At 52.7% G+C, this 21704-nt stretch overlaps 1 protein-coding gene and 1 non-coding gene across 2 annotated transcripts; both read left to right on the plus strand.

The window, feature by feature from the left end:
• Positions 1 to 1684: 1684 nt before the first annotated feature.
• PSMD3 (proteasome 26S subunit, non-ATPase 3) lies at positions 1685 to 15506 on the plus strand. Its single transcript, XM_037033344.1, has 12 exons — positions 1685 to 2078; positions 4368 to 4558; positions 6085 to 6222; positions 7868 to 8004; positions 8833 to 9023; positions 9177 to 9280; positions 12875 to 12989; positions 13089 to 13208; positions 13346 to 13449; positions 13676 to 13831; positions 14794 to 14844; positions 15033 to 15506. The coding sequence occupies exons 1-12, from the start codon at positions 1862 to 1864 to the stop codon at positions 15108 to 15110; spliced, it is 1602 nt and encodes a 533-aa protein (XP_036889239.1). The 5' UTR covers positions 1685 to 1861; the 3' UTR covers positions 15111 to 15506.
• Positions 4993 to 5099, plus strand: LOC118978233 (U6 spliceosomal RNA). Its single transcript, XR_005064661.1, has one exon. It is a non-coding gene; the product is annotated as a U6 spliceosomal RNA (small nuclear RNA).
• Positions 15507 to 21704: the final 6198 nt, after the last annotated feature.

Genomic DNA, 21704 nt, shown 5'->3' on the forward strand with positions numbered 1-21704 from the left:
CAACAAAGCGCATCTGTCTTCTTCCTTTATGATTCTTGCCCACCTTCAGTTACAGATACTGCGTTATGAAGAGGCTTTAATGAGTTTATTCCAGGGGTGACTCAAAGATCTTGTTATCCACTCCCCAGCCCTAAGGGGGAGCGGGGTAGTTAGGGAGGAATTGGTCCAGGCATGCTCCCTAAAACTGGAGTACACATTTTTCCATTTAGCAAGTGGCTGTTTAGTAGTGTAAGGAGCTATTTCGTGCCATAGTATGAAAAAAGCAAATTTCTCAAAGAGTTTTCTCTACATACATAAACATAGAGGAGAATATAGTCAAAACATATTCTCTGCCTCTAGGACCTTACACCACAGCGGGATTGTCTTGTGGGGTCTGACCTGGTCTAAAACTCAGGACTTCCATTTATGAAAGAGATACAATTTCCCAGGAGAGAGGGAGTTTTTGTGTTGTCTTATGAAATTGGAACATGTATCCTCCCCCTGCGGAATCACTGGAAGACCGCTTCGTAAAATAAGTGGACAGGATTTCTGGTTCAATGTCCTTCCCCTGGGGGAGTCTCAGGCTCCCCGTAGGTACACTATTATTCCGGTCCCTATTTCACTACCGTGTCTGTCCGGATGCATACAGGTGCCCCAATGGACGGCCCGAAGCCTCTGGCAATAGGTGCTTTCACCCTCTTTCCTCCGGCTTCACAATACAAGGTAACCCAGAGCACAGTTTCCAGCAGGCTGCATTCTGCAGCTATACTTGACCACGGTGCGCCGCGCCCCCCACCCCCACCCCGCCCCCAATGCGCTGGCNCTGTAGGTACACTATTATTCCCGTCCCTATTTCACTACCGTGTCTGTCCGGATGCATACAGGTGCCCCAATGGACGGCCCGAAGCCTCTGGCAATAGGTGCTTTCACCCTCTTTCCTCCGGCTTCACAATACAAGGTAACCCAGAGCACAGTTTCCAGCAGGCTGCATTCTGCAGCTATACTTGACCACAGTGCGCCGCGCCCCCCACCCCCACCCCGCCCCCAATGCGCTGGCCCTGGGCCATACACAGAGTGGAGCCCTAAATGTTATTAAACTGGAGTGATTGTACACAAATGCCCTCGGCCCCATCCACACTCCCAGGCTGCAGAGATTTTTAGGTCTTATTTTTAGGTCTTTATTTTTCAGCACTAGCTAAAATTGGACAAGGAAAGCTGAATCCCATAATTCGGTTTTGTTTTAAGGCCAACATCCAAGCTCCACATTCCTCGTTCGCAGCTTCTTTCCCAGCATCTTTTCTTCCCTCGCGCGAATGCCCTAGGCAGCCGTTGAAGGTGGGCCTCGCGAACCTCGAAGGCGACTCTGACCGGGCAAAGAGAGCGAGTTCGGGTAGAAACCCGCCGGGCAACTGCTGACACCACCACGCCCTGCGCTCCCATAGGCCCTACCCACTTCACGCTGGCGAACGGGCTTTTAGAGTCGGACATAGCCCAGATTGGAGCCTGAGGGGACCTCTCGTGGCCAAGCTCAGAAACGCACTCGGGAGGAGCATAAAAGAAAATCAACACACTTAAAGCACTCCATAGAAAGCCCCACAAGCCCGTACAGGCTCCTCCCCACTCCTTGCCCGAAGATCCTCCCCCATCCTGCATCTCGGCTGTTGATTTCTCTCCCCTTTGCTGACTCGGCCATCAGCACCCTGGGCCTGGCGTTTCCCAGCAGACCCAGCGCTGGGAAGGGGTTTGCAGCTGCTCCGTCATCGTGCGGCCGGACGCGATCCCGCGCTCTTGTATAGGCCCGGCTCGGTTCCTCCTCCGTGCTGCGAGGGTTCAGACGAGTCCCCGGCCTCAGTCTCCGGACTAGGCCGCGACCCTTCGTGCCATGAAGCAGGAGGGCTCGGCGCGCCGCCGCGGCGCGGACAAGGCGAAGCCGCCGCCGGGCGGAGGGGAACAGGAACCACCGCCGCCCCCGGGCCCCCAGGATGTGGAGATGAAAGAGGAGGCGGCGACAGGTGGAGGGTCAACGGGGGAGGCTGACGGCAAGACGGCGGTGGCGGCTGAGCACTCCCAGCGAGAGCTGGACACCATCACCTTGGAGGGTACGAGAGCCTGGGCTGGGACTGTACCATGGTCACGGGTGACAGCGACCCAGTGATCCGGCTTCTCCTTGGGACCCCAGCGCAGCCTCCACCACCCCCTGTTCCTAAAGATCACTCCCCTCCAGGTAGCCGCTCCCACCGCCCTGACACCCCTGTCTCCAGCCCCAGTGACCCCAGGCTCAGGACTACCCTGGCCACACCTTCCCCACCCGGGGTTGCATCTAGAACTAGGTCTCACTGGGCCTGTAAACTCCCTCTCCTTAGTCCTCCCCTCTGACCCGCTCCCATTTCCATCGCACCGGACTGACTCTCGCGCCGTGATAGGTGATTGATCCCTCTAGAAACCACTGTCTGTACGTGTGCAGAGGGGGTCAGGATGACGCAGAATACTGGCCCCCGAGTTTTAAGTGTGTACTAAGGTTTCTGTTGTGTTAGCTACCTTTAACAAACTCCCCTAAAAGAGCCCTTTCTACCTGGTATCTTGCTTCCTTGTTTATGTAATTAATGTGCCAAACGGTCCCATCTTTTTTGCCCCCTCTCCGTTCAATCCCTTACTCCCTACGCTGTTTCTAAAGGGTTTAAACACATTCCACGCTTTCAACTTTACAAATCACCTTTGAGTTCCTAACACTCGCCTTCTATCTAAATTATATACCAATCCCCCATTCTTTTCTCCTAGATGCCCCGTTGCCAGTTTCCCACCGTTTCCTTGTTCCTCCAAGTTCACATTTCACCTTTCCAAGTTAGAGCATCCTGGCCACGTTTGGCGTGGGCAGAGTGAGAGCTTCCCACTCTTAGCCTGGTTCTGTTTCCTGTTCTGGATCAAGTGGGACTGGACTATTTCTTGGGTTTGCTTTCTACTTAACTGGTTGAGAAACTAGCTCAGAAACATTGAGATAAGCCAAGTTATGCTTCTTGGTGGTGTGTTTGAGGCTGAGATAGAGCTGACTGCATCGGCTTCAATTCTAAAGTTGGGGAACAGACTCAGCATCTAAGAAACACCTTTTTACCTGAAATAATGATAGCCAGTGGCAAAGGCACCACTCAGCCTTACCTGTTAGGTATGTATATATGTTTCTTATAAACACTTCCTTTTCTTATTATAAAGTAATTCATGTTCATTGTAGGAATTTTAGAAAATATGAGGTCTCAAATGTATCAGGGGTGGGAGAAATCAACCATGGTTACCATTTTTTCCCATGAATTTTTAAGCTGCTCTCCCGAAATTGAGATCATGTCATACGTACAGTTTGGTACAGGTGTAACTAAATACAGGTGATTTGTGCGCTTTCATTTAACATATCTGCAAACAGTATTCAATTTATTCCAGAAACATTCATTGACCTGATGTGGCGGCTGAGAATGCAAGCTCTAGAATTAGTTTCTTCATCTCTGTCATGCGAGCAACAGTATCTACTTCCCTGGGTTGTTCTGAAGATGAAGAGGCTTAAAACTGCCTAGCACGTGGTGAACACATAGTAAACCCTCCGTAAATATTAGCTGTTATTACTATATCATTAACGACATAATGTCATTAATGTAGTATGCATTCCCTTATGAGACATTTAAGGTATTTCCAGTTTCTTACTCTTATAAATAGCTGTGCCCAGGTGTTTCATCTGCCTTTATAATTTTTTCTTTGTGCCCAGGTGCCCGGGTATCATCTTTGTGCCCAGGTGTTTCACCTGCCTTTATAATTTTTTCTTCAGTATAGAATATTATATGCCGGAGACAAAGGGTAAATGTGTCTAAGGTTTTGGATAGGGATTGTCCAGAAAAACTTTTCTGGTTTATATTATACTAGCAGAAATGTCCTGTTCACCCCATCTTTATCTTAATCATTTATACAGGGTCTTCGTAGAATAAGAATGAGAGTCTTTGATCATATTTGTTGTATGTATTTTTCTTTTTTTGAGATCGAGTTCATCTATCTTTGTATTTGTGATTTCTCCCATTGTTTACATTTAGAAAGTATTCTCCTACTTAGAGATCTGATTAATATCCCTGTGTTTGTTTCTCATCATTTTTTTTCTTTTCTTCCTGTTTCTGACATCCTCTTCTCCTACCCACACCCAGCTTTATTATTCTTTGGCTGTTGGTGATGTATTAAAATCACTGTGTGGCATCCATGAGTATTGTTTAACCCTGTTAGGGCAAAAGAGGTGATTTGCCACATCCTCCGCTTTTGTAAGAGGCTCCTGAGAACTACGTGCCTGGAGTCAGACAAGGGTGCAGGAGTAGAAGGATGTGGAAGTAACATTATTTTTTTTCTCCTCTGGTCCTTCACAGACATCAAGGAGCATGTGAAACAGCTGGAGAAGGCAGTTTCAGGCAAGGAGCCTCGATTCGTGTTGAGGGCCCTGCGGATGCTGCCTTCCACATCACGCCGCCTCAACCACTATGTTCTGTATAAGGCTGTGCACGGCTTCTTCACCTCAAATAATACCACTCGAGACTTCTTGCTGTCCTTTTTGGAAGAGGTGAGTGTCAGGTGCATCCTAAAGACCTGTCTTGTTACCTGTTCTAGCAGAGTAATGAAGCAAAGCAGCCCATTTTAATACGGCCCGTGAACAAAGGAACCGTCCTTCCACCCCGTAGTGTCATTTTTCCGAGTCAGGGAACGGAGCTGGGAGTCAGGGACCTTCCAGCCAAACTCATTTCTCACTGCCTCCCAACACAGACCCTCTCCTCCAGTTAGGTGACGCCTCCATTGTCCTAGGAGAAGGTGCCACCACCTCTTTGCCTCTGAGGTTCACCATGCGGGACGTATAAAACAGTGGTTAAGAACGCAAGGTTCGGAGGTGGAGTTGAATTTGAATCCAGCCTCTATCATTTGGTACCTGTAAGACTTGAGCTGAGCAAGTAACCTAACCCCCTTGTGCCTCATTTCTTCATTTGTTAAATATGGTGAAGAGTGCTCGCTTCGGCAGCACATATACTAAAATTGGAACGATACAGAGAAGATTAGCATGGCCCCTGCGCAAGGATGACACGCAAATTCGTGAAGCGTTCCATATTTTTTTGGAAACTGACAGTCCACTTTTGGTTCATTCAAGTTTTAATAAAAAGTAAAACTCTAGAACACTCAAAATAAATAAATAAATAAATAAGGTGAAGAGATTTGGGGGGCCGTTGTGGGGAGGAGTATGTGTAAAGCTCTTAGACTGGCGTCTGACACATAGTGCATGCTGATGAGGTTAGTGTCATGGTGGTTGCAGCCTCTGTGCAGGGAGGGACCGCCCCTTTCTGGCTGTAAAATCTCCCGTATCATTCGTGGTACGTGGTCCAGGTCCTGCTCTGTGTCAGACCTCATTTACCTTCGGCCCCCTTCATCTCCCCGAAGTCCTGTATACTTGCAGTCTGTTCTATAGATGTGAAAGCTCCAAAAACCCCTTGAGGTGGAATGATGACGGGTTTATTGTCAGGGAAGGGGAAAGCCCCTCCCTCAACTGCACCTGGGATGGCTCTTAACCTTCACATCCCTGAACTCACCGCTGTGATCACTTTTTGAGCTGTTCACATCACTCTGGTTTGGGTGATTAAAACTAAGTACTATGTATAAGTCAGTTTCACCCAAATTTCTTTTCCCACACAAAAATTTTTTTGTCTCATTATTCTTAATCTCACCTCTAAAATTATGTCACCTTATTAAACCTTATATAATTGTCTGGTACAATTACAGTAGTTCCAGATGTGACGGCTTAATCTCTTCACTCAGACGGCAGGCCCCGTGCGGCTCTTACAGCGTCCTTTCCAGCCCCACGGCATTCTGTGACCCTTCAGTCGCACTCCTGTGAATCTTCTATTTATCGTGCTGTCAGCCTCCTTGACTCCCTGTAGAAAGAGACTGTCGTCTTTTTTATCCCCAGCACCTAGGAGAGTCTTGGTGCACGTTAAGCATTCTGTATTTTTTGAAATAGTAGTCCCTGTGTATAGTGAACGCTGAATGAATTTTCAGCTGACTGATCTGACCGAGTTTGTCCGTGGTCACCGTGCCCTCCCCTAGCCCATGGACACAGAAGCTGATTCACAGTTCCGTCCCCGGACAGGAAAGGCTGCCTCAGCGCCCCTCCTGCCTGAAGTGGAAGCCTATCTACAGCTCCTCGTGGTCATCTTCCTGATGAACAGCAAGCGCTACAAAGAGGTACCTAGGACCAGTGAGAGCGATTCACGTGGCCCGAGCAGTGCGAGGTGTTGCGGGAGAGATTGCCTCTAGTGAGAAAAAATGGAGATGACCCTGTTACTAACCATCCCCAGCCCTTTTCCCCCAGTGGGAAGGCACCTAACCCACAGCCAGAGAAGACTCCTGAGCTTCTCCCTGGGCACCGAGGGAGAGCGCTGGCGGTGGTCATTCTGCACACCTGGCTGTGGCACAGTGCCAGTGGAGTGGGTTCCTCTGGGAAAACTACGGGAGACAGAAAGCCCTGGGTTCAAATCTCAGGAGTACCATAGGCAAATTAATTTCTCCTAGTTATATGTAAAGTGGGGGAAACGATCCTCTTTTACAAGATTACTGTTGGTATTAAATAAAATAATATGCAAAAATAATTAGCATAGTGACTTGTGCATAGTAAGCTTTCACAATGTTTCAATAAACAGCAGCTCATTATGGAACTGAACGACTCCATTTTGGATGTTACATGTAACACTCCCACTGCTTCCTCCACTCTGGGCCAGCTTCTTTGTCAGTCATGTCCACTGTCCCAAGAGCATGCTCAAAAAATGACAGGTTGCCACACCTGACTGGTGTGGCTCAGTAGATCAGGCACTGGCCTGTGAACCGAAAGGTCACTGGTTCAATTCCTAGTCAGGGCATATGCCTGGGTTGCGGTCCAGGTCCCCAGCTGGGGGCATGTGAGGAAACTGAATGATGTTTCTTTCCCTTTCTTTGTCTCTCCCTTTCCCTCTCTCAAAAAATAAACAAGTAAAAACTTTTTTAAAAAGAAAAAAGAAATGACAGATTTCACACCTCAGTTCCTGGGTTTTTTGGTTGTTTTTTTTTCCTTTCCTTGCAACTGGTTGTTTTTAAGATATAATTCACCTCCTTTGAAGTGTGCAGTTTGGTGGGGTGTGGTATATTCACAAGGTTGTACAACTGTCATCACTGCCCAGATCCAGAACAGTTTAGTCACCTTGAAAAGTAACACTGTACCTACTCCACTCTCCACTCTCTCCTTACCCCAGCTCCTGGCAACCACTGCTGTGTCTCATGGACGTTCCTGTTTACATACATGCAATTATATAGGTCGCTTTTGTGTCTGGCTTCTGTCACTTAGCATAACGTTTTCTGGTTTATGCATATTTAAGATTTTATTTATTTATTTTTAGAGACAGGAGGAAGAAGGGAGAAAAAGAGGGAGGGGAACATCAATGTATGAGCGGTATATTGATTGCCTGCATCTCACATGCCCCCAGCCAGGGACCCAGCCCGCAACCCAGGCATGTGCCCCGGCCGGGAATCAAACCAGTAACCTTCCGGTTCACAGGCTGGCACTCAATCCACTGAGCCACACCAGCCAGGGCTGTACTCCATTTTTAAGGCTGAATAATGTTCTAGAGTATGGATGTAACACATTTTATTTAGTTATCAGGTGCCGGACACTTTCTTTCTACTTTTTGGTGGTTAATGATGCTACTGTGAACATTGTATACAAGGTCTCGTGTGAACAAATGTTTCCTACTCACTTGGATATATGCCTAGAAGGGGAATGGCCGCTGGCTCATGTGATGGCTCAGTGTTTAACCTTGCGAGGAACTACCACTCAGGTCTCTTCTGGCTGCCCCTGCAGGCACAGAAGGTCTCCGATGATCTGATGCAGAAGATCAGCACCCAGAACCGCCGGGCCCTGGACCTGGTGGCTGCGAAGTGTTACTATTACCACGCCCGGGTCTACGAGTTCCTGGACAAGCTGGATGTGGTGCGCAGGTACAGGCGATCAGTCTCTACCACAGAGCTCTGGACTTGCAGAGGGCGCTGAGCTGGTAGATGTAAAGTGCCCGGCAGGGAACGAGGGCGGTGGTTAATATGCCCGATGTGTGGGGGCTGGAAAGAGAGACTGCTGTTCGGTGAAGAACCAGAGATGACCACTGGGCTGTTAAGAACTGTGCCTGAGTCTCTTCCCTTCACCCCACATCAGGACTGACTGGCAGACCCAGAGTGGAATGACAGGCTGGGAAACATTTCATGCCTCTGCTTAAACCTGCAGTGGCCCCCCATTTCCCTTGGGAAAAACCAAAGGCCCCATGTTCCCTGACACCCGTCACTGCCTCTGTGCCTTTATCTCCCACCGCTCCCCTGACTCGCCCCGCTGCCGCCCTGGCCTCCTGCTCTTCCTCAGGCCGCCAGGCACACGCCCCCAGAACCTCTGCACTGGCTCTTCCCTCTGCCCAGAACGCTCTTCTCCCTGCCCCCGCAGCTTCGGGTGGTTGCTTTACCGGCGGTTCCTCTCCGTGAGTCCTCTCACCAAGCCGTTTAAATCCACCCCCACCTCCTCCCCACCTTCCGCGGCGCACTCACCCTGTTTCTCCTGCAGCACCATGCGCTTCCCGTGTTGCCCTCTGTCTGCCCGCTAGGGTGCAGGCTCCCTGAGAGCGGAGCTCCGCCCTTTTCGTGGACCTAGGATAGTTCATTGACCATTCTGTGACTAACCAGAAAAGCCGTTTTTGTCACATCTTTAGGGATTGAGAGTGAAGGGAGAGGTCAGAGCAGTGTGAAGAGTTGTTATTTGACATCTTTTTTCTTTCCCTGGTGCAGCTTCTTACATGCGCGGCTGCGGACGGCCACCCTGCGGCACGATGCCGACGGGCAGGCCACGCTGCTGAACCTCCTGCTGCGGAACTACCTGCACTACAGCCTATACGACCAGGCCGAGAAGCTGGTGTCCAAGTCCGTGTTCCCGGAGCAGGCCAACAACAACGAGTGGGCGAGGTACCTCTACTACACAGGTGAGTGGGCCCGTCCCCGAGCCGGAGGTGTCTCGGGCTTAGTTGGCCGACATTTTCTAAAAATTTGGTGCATACAAGGTGCATTTGGTACCTGGTTTGCAAGGGGCTCGATGGCGCCGTTCTCCTGACCCGCTCTTCTCGCCTGCCCCCCAGGGCGGATCAAAGCCATCCAGCTGGAGTACTCCGAGGCCCGGAGAACGATGACCAACGCTCTGCGCAAGGCCCCTCAGCACACGGCCGTCGGCTTCAAGCAGACTGTGAGCGGTGGTCCTCGTCCCTGTCCTTCACCACCTGCTCCTCCAAGCTCATTTTTGTCCCGTTTCCCTGCCTGGGGGCCAGGGAGGGCTTCCTTAATCCTCATCCAAAAAGTTGCGTCAGATGTCTCTGAGCAGCACTGTTCAGAGCACAGGAAGCAGGCGCCACCTGTGCCTGGGGCAGCTGGTGCTCAGGGCCCGGTGGGCAGGGTTAGGACGCTCCCGACCCCTGACCTTCCTCGGCGTCGTCCCAGACACGGGCACCACCTGCTGGTAAACCTCAGGCCCTTGGCTGGTCCCTTACGTGCCCATGTGGAGTAGGGTTGCCTGTGGCCAGGGACCCCAGAAAATCTCCAGAAGGCTGACTGATCCCACTGGAAGGAAACCGTGGCCCCCGAGAACAATCAGGCACCAAGGGCTGTTGGTTTGTGGTTTTGTTTGAGTGTTGACCTTGGTATGTAGGCACTGTGAGAAATAGCAGGAGGGATAAGAACGGGTATTTGCCCTCGAAGAGAAAGAACTGTGACTCAGAAAGGCTTAGGGCCTACCAGCCCAAATTTGGACCCAACTCTCCCAACTATAAGCCTTTGCTCCCGCCTTCACCTGTGTCAGCTCCCTAGTGCCCTGGAAAGAGATCAGATTGAAGATGCACAGTGATTAGGGCGGTGTGGCGGGAGAGTCGGTTGGTTTCTGTTCAGAAGTTCATAGAAAGGAACATTTGGTTTTGGTCAAATTCAAGAGATCTTAAAGGAAAATACTAAGTTTGACCTGGTGTTTGGGAGATGGGAGTAATCTTCGCAGGAAGGAGTGGCTTTTCAGACACACAGGGTGCGTGTGCAGGTTGTTAGATCGCTCGCCGGGTGGGGTGTATGCCAAGTTCTTTCTAAAAATGACCAAAAGTACAGGTGATTAACGTACAGACGGTGTCCGCACGCCGGGGATAGAGGTTGGAGGGTGAAGCAGTGTTTTCAGACCCTGTTTCACGACGGATGAGTAAGGTTTCCAAGTTTCCTGTGGTGGAGCCAGGTGGCAGGAAGGAGCCGAGAGAGCCGGAGCGTGGTCTCTGGCCAGGGGACTGTCGGCGAGGGCGCAGGAAAGAGGTGGGGTGGTTGCCCGGGGGGACGAAGCAGTCGGGGACTCCCCACCCAGAGAGACTGGAGCAAGTGGGTGATGGGACAGCTGAGAGACACGGGAGGAATGGGGCGAAGAGCTCAAGCAGAGAAGCTGGCTTTGGCTTTCCGTCACAGGGGAGGGGAGGGTGGGATGAGAGGCCTCGGCGTTGAAGCGGAGCCCACCGCAGAGCACTCCGAAGCTTATTCATCCGTAGTGAAGTCCACATTCTCTCCTGGGGTGGGGGCGTCTTACTGCTCTCGTAGCTCAACTCCGACCTCCATGGTGCTTCACTCAAGGCCGCTGCTGTTGCAGTCTGCTCAGGCCCCCTTAACAGGGTGCCCAACAGAAATGTGTTTGGTCACAGTTCTGGAGGCCGGAAGTGCAAGGTCAGGGTGTCAGTGTGGTTGGGTCCTTTTGAGAGCCTTTCACGTGCTTGTAGGTGGCCTCGCCTCTGCTGTGACTGTCTTCATCTCCTCTCACGAGGACAGTGGTCACGCTGGGTCAGGGCCCACTCATCGACCTTGTTCTGCCTTGACCACTGCGTCGAAGACTCTGTCTCCTAACAGTCACGTTTGTAGGCACTGGGGAGCTAGGGCTTTAACCTGTGAACTCGGGGCTCGCAGTCCCACCCGTAATGCTAGTCCTGACTCCTCATGAGCACCAGACCTACGGGCCCAGCCTCCACCACGCACCCCTGTGCAGGCACTCGCTGGCACCTCCCACTCGGCTTGTCCAAACAGACCCCCAGTTGCCCACCGGCCAGTCCTTCCTTCTGCTCCCCGACAGTCAGAAGCCTCGGGATCGTCTCAGACCCCCGCAGCCCCTCCCTCCCCATCACCAGGTTGTGCGTCGATTTGCCCCCACGTCTTCTGTCTTCCTCTCCTCTCCGATGTTGCCAGTGCCCTCGTTAGAGCCACTGCCGTTCCTGGCCATCGCTCTCCCTCCACCAGCCCAGCTTCTACGCCAACACTGCCAGACCAGGCAGAGCCGCAGGCCCATCTTGGCCTTGCACGGGAAGCTTGCATGGCTCCCCTGGCCTGCCCAGTGGAGCATCGTAAGTCTGGTGAGGTAGGCAGGCCAGGTATTACTGTTGTGGCTATTGCTCCCATTCGGGGATAAGGAAACCAAGGGCTCAGTTGCTGGGCATTTTCTAGGTGGTGAATACAGACAAGCATTGATTCCAAACTCAGGTCAGACAGCGCATCCCCAGCCTGGCCTGCCATCTTCCCTGATAGCCCCCCAGCCTCCCCCGAGGGGTGCCCTCACACTCGGCCTGCCTCTTTTCCAGCCTGTTTCCTTGGCTCAGATGTCCTCCCTCCTTTTTCTACGTCATTAGAATCCCTCAGGCGTGTTAACCTGTACCGTTTCCTTGGGTTTCCGCATGCTCCCAGGTTCCCCCCAGCCTTGTGGTGTGGGGGGGGGGGCGAGGAGTGCTTGCCCGGTGTGGGCATGATCACCCGCTGCCCATTTTAACCCCTCACCTCCCTGTGACACTTGCTTTCACACGGTTTAGTGGTCTGCGTTGCTGTGCCTCCTGCTTGGTGGGAAGGAAGCTCCGTAATTCCTGGGCATCATCGGCTCCACCGTGGGTTTCCTTAGGAAACGGCGCTAACTCCCCAGGAGGCACTATTCAGAATACCTCCCGGCCTCGTGGAAGCGGAAGGGCCCAGTGTCCCAGGCAGCCTTCTGTGGCCGCACACGGCTTGTTCCCTGCGGCCAGGCCCCTCGCCTGTACTTCCGCCTCTACCCGGACGCTCCTCTCCCCCAGCGCCCCTCCACCTCCCTAACCAGCATCTCCTCCCGTTCTGTCCCCTGGGTCTCTGCACCCTGTCCCTCTGTTCCTGATCCACCTCAGAGTGGTGCGCCTGTGCCCGGCCTGCTGAGCGGACACTCGGGGCTGAGTGCGGTCGGTCGAAGGCTCAGGTAGCCCCAGGCCCCGGCTCCGCAGACAGAGCTTTGGCTCCCCACCCAGCACGGGTTCCAGGACCTTTCCTCTCTCCGTGGGCCCCATCCCGGTGCGCTGTCCCCATTTCGCAGGATGTCCGACTGAGTTGAAGCCCCATCCCATTCTCTTGCCCTGGTGGGACTCCCTGCCCACGGCGTTCCTCTGTCCCTCTCTGCCAGGTGCACAAGCTCCTCATCGTGGTGGAGCTGCTGCTGGGGGAGATCCCGGACCGGCTGCAGTTCCGGCAGCCGTCTNCCTGATCCACCTCAGAGTGGTGCACCTGTGCCCGGCCTGCTGAGCGGACACTCGGGGCTGAGTACGGTCGGTCAAAGGCTCAGGTAGCCCCAGGCCCTGGCTCCGCAGGCAGAGCTTTGGCTCCCCACCCAGCACGGGTTCCAGGACCTTTCCTCTCTCCGTGGGCCCCATCCCGGTGCGCTGTCCCCATTTCGCAGGATGTCCGACTGAGTTGAAGCCCCATCCCATTCTCTTGCCCTGGTGGGACTCCCTGCCCACGGCGTTCCTCTGTCCCTCTCTGCCAGGTGCACAAGCTCCTCATCGTGGTGGAGCTGCTGCTGGGGGAGATCCCGGACCGGCTGCAGTTCCGGCAGCCGTCTCTCAAGCGCTCGCTCATGCCCTACTTCCTTCTGACCCAAGGTAAGGCCGCCCCTCCAGGGCTCGCCAGACCCCCTGGCACCGTGGCCCCTGGTGCGTGTGCCCATTTACATCACCTGATGCCCCCTCTCCCCTCTGCAGCTGTCAGGACAGGAAACCTAGCCAAGTTCAACCAGGTCCTGGATCAGTTTGGGGAGAAGTTTCAAGCAGATGGGACCTACACGCTAATCATCCGACTACGGCACAACGTCATTAAGACAGGTGTGGGTCGGGGGCCGAGGGGCCACAGGGAGAGCAGGACCCAGACCAGGCCCTCCCAGAGACAAGGACACCCTGTGGGGGTCTGAGGGCAGTGAAGGGTCTGTGCCCCGCCAACCCCACCGCTCCTCCTCTCCCAGGTGTGCGCATGATCAGCCTTTCCTATTCCCGCATCTCCCTGGCTGACATTGCCCAGAAGCTACAGCTGGATAGTCCGGAGGATGCAGAGTTCATCGTGGCCAAGGTGGGGCTGGTCCAGGGACCGCAGCCATCACCTTCCTGCCTTCCTATGGGGGGTGGGTGTGGGGAGAAATGGGCCAAGGAGGGGGATGGGCAGGAAGCTGCCAGCGAGGAGTGTGTGTGTGTGTGAGTGAGCGAGCGAGCGTAGAGAGGACAGAGAAATGGGACAAGATGGTCCGGGACTAGAGGGTGGGCTCCTTGGTGACTCTTCCTCCCCTCGGGGCCTGCAGGCTATCCGGGATGGCGTCATTGAGGCCAGCATCAACCACGAGAAGGGCTATGTGCAGTCCAAGGAGATGATTGACATCTACTCCACCCGGGAGCCCCAGCTCGCCTTCCACCAGCGCATCTCCTTCTGCCTGGACATCCACAACATGTCCGTCAAGGTGAGAAGCCGGCAGCCCCGTGCCCACCTTCCCACTTGTGGTTTCCGCAGAGAAGGTTGGCGTGGCCGGGGGCCCAGTTCCCAGCCCATCTGTGAAATTGCTGCCAGGGCAGAGGCCACCAGGGGGCAGAGGACTTTGCTTGTGGGGCTATGACACCTTCTGTTGCTTTTAAGGAGGACAGAGTTCAGAGCTTAGGGCTCCTAGAATTGGCTCCAAATCGGAGTCATTTGCCTTCTCTGAGCCTCTGTTTCTGCATCTGTGGCATTGATAGTAAGATGTGACCTGCCCTGCCTGCCTCGCAGGGGTGAGGAGGTTAAATGGAATCACTGCCTTAAGGCGCTTGGTGAAGGCTAAGCCCTTCAGGAGGCAGGGCTGGTGTCTAGCTCCAGGCAGACTCGAGCCTCATCCCGAGTCGGGTGGGGAGATGGGGGGCTGGTGTGGTGCGGCTTCCGTCTTTTCCCCGGTCCCCTCCTCAGCAGCCAGGGGCAGGGCTGCCTTGCTTGCAGTTGGGACACAAGGCCCTGCGTGGTCTGGCCCCCGTGTCTCTAGCGTTACTTCCCACTGTTACCCCCCTTCCCTCTCCTATCCCCTCTTTCTTTTCCCCCGTGCACCCCCTGAACTCAGGCCAGACCTCTTCACACATGAGTCGTCTGCCTGGATTCAGAGGGTTCACTGCTTTCGTGTGTTCCCACGACCAGTCCATTCCATCCCTCCTCCTCTCCCCACTGCCCTTCCCCGCCTTCCCGGTCCAGAGGGTTAGCTGTTTAGGCCTCCAGAGTCTCTTATTCTCTTTTTGGCATTTACCGTGTGGTGTTGCAGGAATTCATTTCCTTGCCTGGCGCCCCCAGTGTGCTAAACCAGAGACTGGACAACCTGTTTTTTTCCATATCCTGGTGCCTGGTAACATCACCTTGTGCCACCCGATGCCTCTTCATCTTACCTCTCTCTCTGCTCTGCTTCAGGCCATGAGGTTTCCTCCCAAATCGTACAACAAGGACTTGGAGTCTGCAGAGGTAAGTGTGACTGGAGACGGAACTTGCCTGCAGGAAGGAGTGAGGAGAGGTTTCTGGAAGGTCTGGGGCAGCTGTGAAGCGTTGGCGGCTCCTGGCCTGGGGGTGTGTCGGGCCTGGCGGAGCGCTGAGCTAGGGGGAGAGGGCCCCACTGGTCCTCGGCGCAGGCCTCACTTGGTCTCCTTCCCCAGGAGCGGCGTGAGCGAGAGCAGCAAGACTTGGAGTTTGCCAAGGAGATGGCAGAAGATGATGACGATAGCTTCCCTTGAGCCGGGGGGCTGGGGAGGGGTGGGGTGAGTGGGGACTGGCTCTTACCTTTCCCCCTTGAGGGTCCCTTGCCCAGGGAACTAGCCCCTTCCCCACACACAGCCCCCAGCCTGCGTGTGTGCGGGGATTGTGGGGAAGGTAGTGAGGGACGTGCGGAGCCAGCCGCCCCCACCGCACCCCAGGGCCCTCCCCAGCCAGTGGCTCAGCACGCGGTGGACAGGAGGGCGGGCAGGTGGCCTCCCCAGGGCAGGGTCCTGGCTAGTGATGTGGGCGGCAGGATGGGAGGGAGAAGACCTGTGCTCCCCCAGGGCGTAGGGGACTTGAATTGGGACATGGGTCGGATTATATGTTTTTTGAAGCCTCAATTATGATTTTTAAACAATAAAAAGTTCTCCAAAGCTCTTTGTGCACCAGTTAATTACTATACTTGCCTCTCTGCCAGGTTTTCCTAGTCTGGCAGTACCAGCCACAGGAGCAGTCCAAGGACCCTGTGGCTGGAGATGAGGAGGGAGACGGGATGCTGGAGACGGGGTGCTGGAGACGGGATGCTGGAGACAGCCAGGACCCAGCAGGACCTGGGTGCGCTGTCCCGGGTCCAGCCGGCTCTGAAGTGTTGGGCAGGTCATTAGCCCTCTCAGGCTCCTTTCTCTGACCTGTCCAAGGACTGGACTCAGTGACCAGCTGGGCCTAAACTTAGGAATCTAGACTTCTAGAGGATCTAGAAGGTGAGAGTCTGACCCGCGGGGGAGGTTTGCAGAGAAGGGTCTCCCTCTTGGCTCCAGCAGGTTGAGAGCAGAGATTTGCTCAGTGGGCCTCATGGACTGGGGCCTGGGCTCCTCGCTGAGAGCAGAGCGAGGTCAGGCTGGAGGGGGCTTTCCCTGACACCCTGCTCATCTACACCAGCTGCGTGTGGCAGGGAAATGCCAGCCTGGGTCTCCGTCCCCGGCCACCAACAGCAGGGCTCCCCTGTTGGGTCATTTGAATCACTCCTCTCCTGTCCCCTGGCGGCCCGCTGGGGGGTTAGCTGTGCACACACCCTTTGTTCCTGCCACGCTCTCACGTGCAGGCATGGCTTGGGGGCCTCTGCCTCGCCCTGACTGGACTCCTGCCGTGCTCTCCCTGCCTCCGGAGTGACTTTCTACCCACTCCCTGGCTCTGGACCCCTCCACAACCAAACTGTTCCTTTAAAGGTAGTTGGAAGCCTTCCCAACTAGTTTGCGAGTCCTTTTTGGGAATCGAACCGGCAACCTTTCTTTCGCTACGCAGAACACCCAACCAACTGAGCCACACCGGTCAGGGAGTTTGTCGTCCCCACGCCTCACCCAGTGCCTGGCACTCTGGGTTCAATAAAGGCTTTTTGGTTTGAAAAGGGACACTGTTGATCATCAACTTCAATTTTCCATCCTCCAGTACCCCTCCTTAGTTTCCACTGAAGGCATGTTTTAAACTGGCCTTGCCTCGTTCCCTGAGCCCACCAGCCTGCGTCCCAGGGCTCGGGCACGGCCGCGTCCTGTCCTCTCTGCCCTCTCCCTGTGCCCTCAAACTGCAGGTGTTTGCTTTCCCAAGTGGCCCTTCCCTTGCCCCCAATCTACTACCCCTTCTGTCTCCGTGGAAGATGGTTACATTCCAGCATCCAAACTTTTATTTTGAGGATTCTAATTCTTCCCCCATTCAAAAAATCTAAGCTCGAATTCCCTTGCAGGAAGACTGGCCTGGGGGACCAACAGTGAGCACCCCTGCTGGGAGGCCAGGCCAGACTTAGGCAGGAAGTGAACCTGCCTGCGAGACATGGAGTTCAGGTTAGGTTCTGTCAGGCTGTGCTGCCTTCCTCCAGCCAGTCTGTGGTTCTCTTACCCAGTTGGTTAGTTTTTGTCCCCACGTGGCTGCCCTGGCCCTTGACCACTTTTTCTGACCTCTAAAAGTGACTTGTTTGAACGTCTGAGAAGGGGGCTTATATACTGAGGGCAGATGAGCTGCCTAGGGCTCCTTCTAACCCACTTACCATGTCTCATGGGAATTCACATCCCCGGTGATGCCCAGCCTCACAGTTGTTTATAAACCTTAAAGATCATCTGGCCCAGAGTGTCTTGGACCCTTTCTTACCTGGTAACAAATTGGAGAGAGCGCCACCTTGTCACGGACTTGGGGTTACTTGCCATGACTTCCGGTTTCTTGCTCACCTTGACCATTTTTTTGTCTGCTGTCTGGAACTTTTTTTTTTCTCGCTGTCTTGAGCTTTCTTGTAATGCATCCCCTTGGGCTTGGCTGTCTTTTCCTGAAGAAGGATAGTATCATTTTTATGCTTGGAGTGCTCACTGTGTTCTCCATCTTCCAGTTTTGTTTTTTAAATGAGAACACTACAGAGAAATACAAACAACAACACGACAGATGCCCATGTACTTTCGACACAAGTTTAGTAAGTGTTAACATTTTATTATCGGGTCAAATTTTTAATCCCAGAAGAAATACGACAGATGGAAGGTGGAGGCGTAGGTAAACACAGCTCGCCTCCCCGGGCAACCACAGCAAAGTTACAACTAAATTATAGAATAACCATCCCTCAGAACCATCAGCAAATCGAGCTGTATGGAAGTCAGACAACTGAGGAATTAAACCAAGTCCATCCAGATGGGTTGGAGGGATGGAGGGGTGGAGACGTGAAGACACGGAACCAGCTGGTCCCAAACCCGCGTGTGACAGATACAAAAATGGAGGGACTATCTCAGGAGCAAGGGATCCCAGCCCCACACTACGTGACCCGGCCCAGGGCTCCAGTGCCAGGAAGAGGAGTCCCCATAGCTAATGGCTGGAAAAAAAAAACAGTAGAAATTGTGTTGGCAGAAGAAACTGTAGGATTCTCAGGCCTCTCCTCTTAAAGGGCCTCACACCACACACAGACTCACTCCGACTCACTCCATCAGAGCTCCAGCACCGAGGCATCAGCTGTAGGGGCGCCAGTGGCAGACAGGGGGGAACTGAAGTGTCTGGCACCAGGGTGAGAGCTGGGGGACAGCTTTCTCCCAGACACAACTGCAGAAAGCGGCCATGGTACCTTTTCTGAGCCCTCCCTACCACAGAGCCACAGTGCAGCGGCACCACATCTCAGCCCCCATCAGCCTGGCTCACGGGGTAAGCCCCACCCTGACAATTACCTAGGGTCTACCCCATCCAACTTATGGGCCCACCCAAGCTGGTAACAGTGGCTTTTCCATACCAAGGGCTGGGCTAGGCGCAGGCTTCAGACCTTCCTAAATCCACTCAAACAAGCAACAGGTGAGCCCAGCCCCTGTACCTCCCACTGAGTGGCCCCAGGCCCAGCACAAGCATCTGCAAATTGCTTTATAGCTTACACCAAGGGGCCCCAGACAAAACACAGGGGGGGCTGACCTTAGCCCGCAGCACCCGGGAAAACTCAGAGCCTGTGCACCCAGCAGGCAGTTATAGACCATGTCAGAGCACCACCCAGCCACCTCCCCAAGCCACAGAGGGAGGTGGGTGCTGGTCAGGGGTCACAGCCAGTCCTACCAGCTCTCTGGCCTGGGTAAATTCCTCCCATTGGCCTGCTGACAGCAATCAAGGCTCATCTGCAGGAGGAGGGAGTCCTCAGACCACATGGAGGGTGCACCTTGAGTACCCAGCTTGGGTGGTAGGGGAGGCTGTGCCACTGGACCCTGCAGGACACCTACTGCATTGGGCCACGCTACCAAGACACAGTCAAAGCAGCTCTACCTAATACATAGACACAAACACAGGGAGGCTGCCACAACAAGGAGACAAAGAAACATGGCCCAAATGAAAGAACAGATAAAAACTCCAAAAAAAGAGCTAAACAAAATGGAGATAAGCAATCTATCAGATGCAGAGTCCAAAACACTGGTTATCAGGATGCTCAAGAAACTCATTGGGTACTTCAACGGCATAAAAAAAAGACCAGGGCAGAAGTGAAGGATACACTAAGTGAAATAAAGAACAATTTACAGGGAATCAACAGTGGAGTGGATGAAGCCAGAAATCAAATCAGTGATTTGGAACATAAAGAAGAAAAAAACCTCCAATCAGTACAGCAAGAAGAAAAAAAGAATCCAAGAAATTGAGGACAGAATAAGGAGCCTCTGGGACAACTTCAAATGTACCAACATTTGCATCATAGGGGTTCCAAAAGGAGAGAAGGAGCAAGAAATTGGAAACCTATTTGAAAAAATAATTTTAAAAAAATTCTAATTTGGTGAAGGAAATAGACATACAAGTCCAGGAAGCACAGAGAATCCCAAACAAGATGGACCCAAGAGAACCACACCAATCACATCATCATTAAAATGCCCAAGGTTAAAGATAAAGAGAGAATCTTAAAAGCAGCAAGAGACAAGCAGTTAGTTACCTACAAAGGAGTTCCCATAAGACTGTCAGCTGATTTCTCAAAAGAAACTTTTCAGGCAAAAAAGGATGAGCAAGAACTAACTATTCAAGGTGATGAAAGGCAAGGACCTACAACTTAGATTGCTCTATCCAGCAAAGCTTTCATTTAGACTGGAAGGGCAGATGAAGTGCTTTCCAGATAAGATAAAGCTAAAGGAGTTCATCATCACCAAATTATTATTATATGAAATGCTAAAGAGACTTATTTAAGAAAAAGATCAAAACTATGAACATTAAAATGGCAACAGATCCACAATGATCAACAATTGAATCTAAAAAACAAACTAAGCAAGCAAGCAGAACAGAAACAGAGTCATAGATATGGAAAACATTGGGAGGATGGCCAGTAGGGAGGAGGGTCTGGGGAAAAGAGGGAAAAAGTGCAGGGATTAAGAAGTACAAATGGTGCCCTGGCTGGTGTAGCTCAGTGGATTGAGCGCGGGCCTGCAAACCACCCAATTACGGTTCAATTCCCAGTCAGGGTGCATGCCTCAGTTGCGGGCTGGTTCCCAGCAGGAGACTCACAAGAGGCAACCATGCATTGATATTTCTCTCTTTCCCTTCCTCTCTAAAAATAAGTAAATAAAGTCTTAAAAAAAAAAGAGGTACAAATGGTGCCCTGGCTGGTGTGGCTCAGTGGATTGAGCACCGGCCTGCAAACCAAAGGGTCACTGGTTCAATCCCCAGTCAGGGCACATGCCTGTGTTGTGGGCCAGGTACCCAGGCAGGGACTTGAGAGAAGCAACCAGTCAATGTACCAGTCTCATACATCACTGTAAAAAAAGAATACCAATTGGTAGTTACAGAATAGACAGGGAGAGGGATGTTAAGAGCAAGTATAGGAAATGGAATAGCCAAAGAACTCACACACATGACCTGTGGACATGAAAAAAGGACGGGAGGTCACTGGAGGGAGTGAGGGGTGGAGGGGGGCAAAGGGCGTAAAGTTGGGACAACTGTAATAGCACGAGCAATTAGGAAATGAAAAAACATCACAGGTGGTTTGGAAGCCTATCTTGTTCATTTCCCAGGCCCTTCCCTTCCTTCCCCAGTGGCGGCCAGATGAATTCAGTGGGCAGCCTTCCTGTTTAATATATAATCACATTTCGAGTTTTTGTAAATGATGTATCACATGAATGTAACTTGCTCTTTTTGCTCATTATTGGTTTCAAGGTCTTATCTTGATCTCCAAGCCCAGCACTGTTCCAGGCACTGAAAATCCAGTGGATTAAAATGAACTCCCTTTCTCATGGAGTTTCAGTCGGCGGTCGGCGGTCGGCGGTCGGCGGGGAGGCGTGTGTGGTATGAATGGACCACCGTTCCTTTAGCCCTTCCCGTCGGTGGGCAGCCGTCATTTACAAGCCAGCCTGCAGAGGATATCACTGCGTGCGTGTCTCCTTGCACACATGTACGCAGTTTGCAAACTTTCTTAAAGGGCCAAAGAGTACGTTTTTTAGGCTTGTGGACCGCACTGAGGTAGGAGATAGCACTGGAAGAACTCCGAGACTATGCCGCTGTTACTAGCCAGCAGCTAGCATTCTAGTTGCCAGAAATTGCATTTGGCACTTAGGTAGAATGAATAGGAAACCAAGGCAGGGAGGAGGAGGGGGGCATGTCTCACCCACTGACTCAGCCGTCCAGGGAGCCTGGTCTGAGAAGATTGCCAGGTGTTCCAACATCACAAGAAACCCTATGACAGCAAGGAAGGAGGGAGCTCTTGAAATTCTATGTAGTGTTCCCACTACCTGGGAAAGAAAGCCTTTGAAACTGTGCTTTTCTCTCTTTTTAAAAATATTTTATTTGTTTATTTTTAGAGAGAGGGGAAGGGAAGGAGAAAGAGTGGGAGAGAAACATCAATGTGTAGTTGCCTCTCATGTGTCCCTTACTGAGGACCTGGCCTGCAACCTAGGCATGTGCCCTGACTGGGAATCGAACCGGTGACCCTCTACTTCACAGGCCCGTGCTCAATCCACTGAGCTACACGAGCCAGGGCGAAACTGTGCTTTTCATCTCAGGCTTGAAATGCAGGAGAGGTTTCCCAGGACCCAAAGGACAGCCGGTAAATAACTTTGGGTAATTGCCCTGACTTTAATTAACTGCCTCCTGTCACATATGCGTTTTACAAGAAGATGAACAAATGGGGTCTGGAGCAAAATAAGGATTTGGGCTAACAGACCCCC

The sequence above is a fragment of the Sturnira hondurensis genome, unplaced genomic scaffold (genome assembly GCF_014824575.4).
Source record: "Sturnira hondurensis isolate 20B ecotype Veracruz unplaced genomic scaffold, ASM1482457v3 Scaffold0021632, whole genome shotgun sequence".
NCBI lineage: Eukaryota > Metazoa > Chordata > Mammalia > Chiroptera > Phyllostomidae > Sturnira > Sturnira hondurensis.

Coding starts and splice junctions, on each gene's coding strand:
- PSMD3 (XM_037033344.1), top strand. CDS start 1,862: ATGAAGCAGGAGGGCTCGGCGCGCCGCCGCGGCGCGGACAAGGCGAAG. Junction 2,079..4,367: donor GGACACCATCACCTTGGAGG/GTACGAGAGCCT, acceptor GGTCCTTCACAG/ACATCAAGGAGCATGTGAAA. Junction 13,832..14,793: donor TCCACAACATGTCCGTCAAG/GTGAGAAGCCGG, acceptor GCTCTGCTTCAG/GCCATGAGGTTTCCTCCCAA.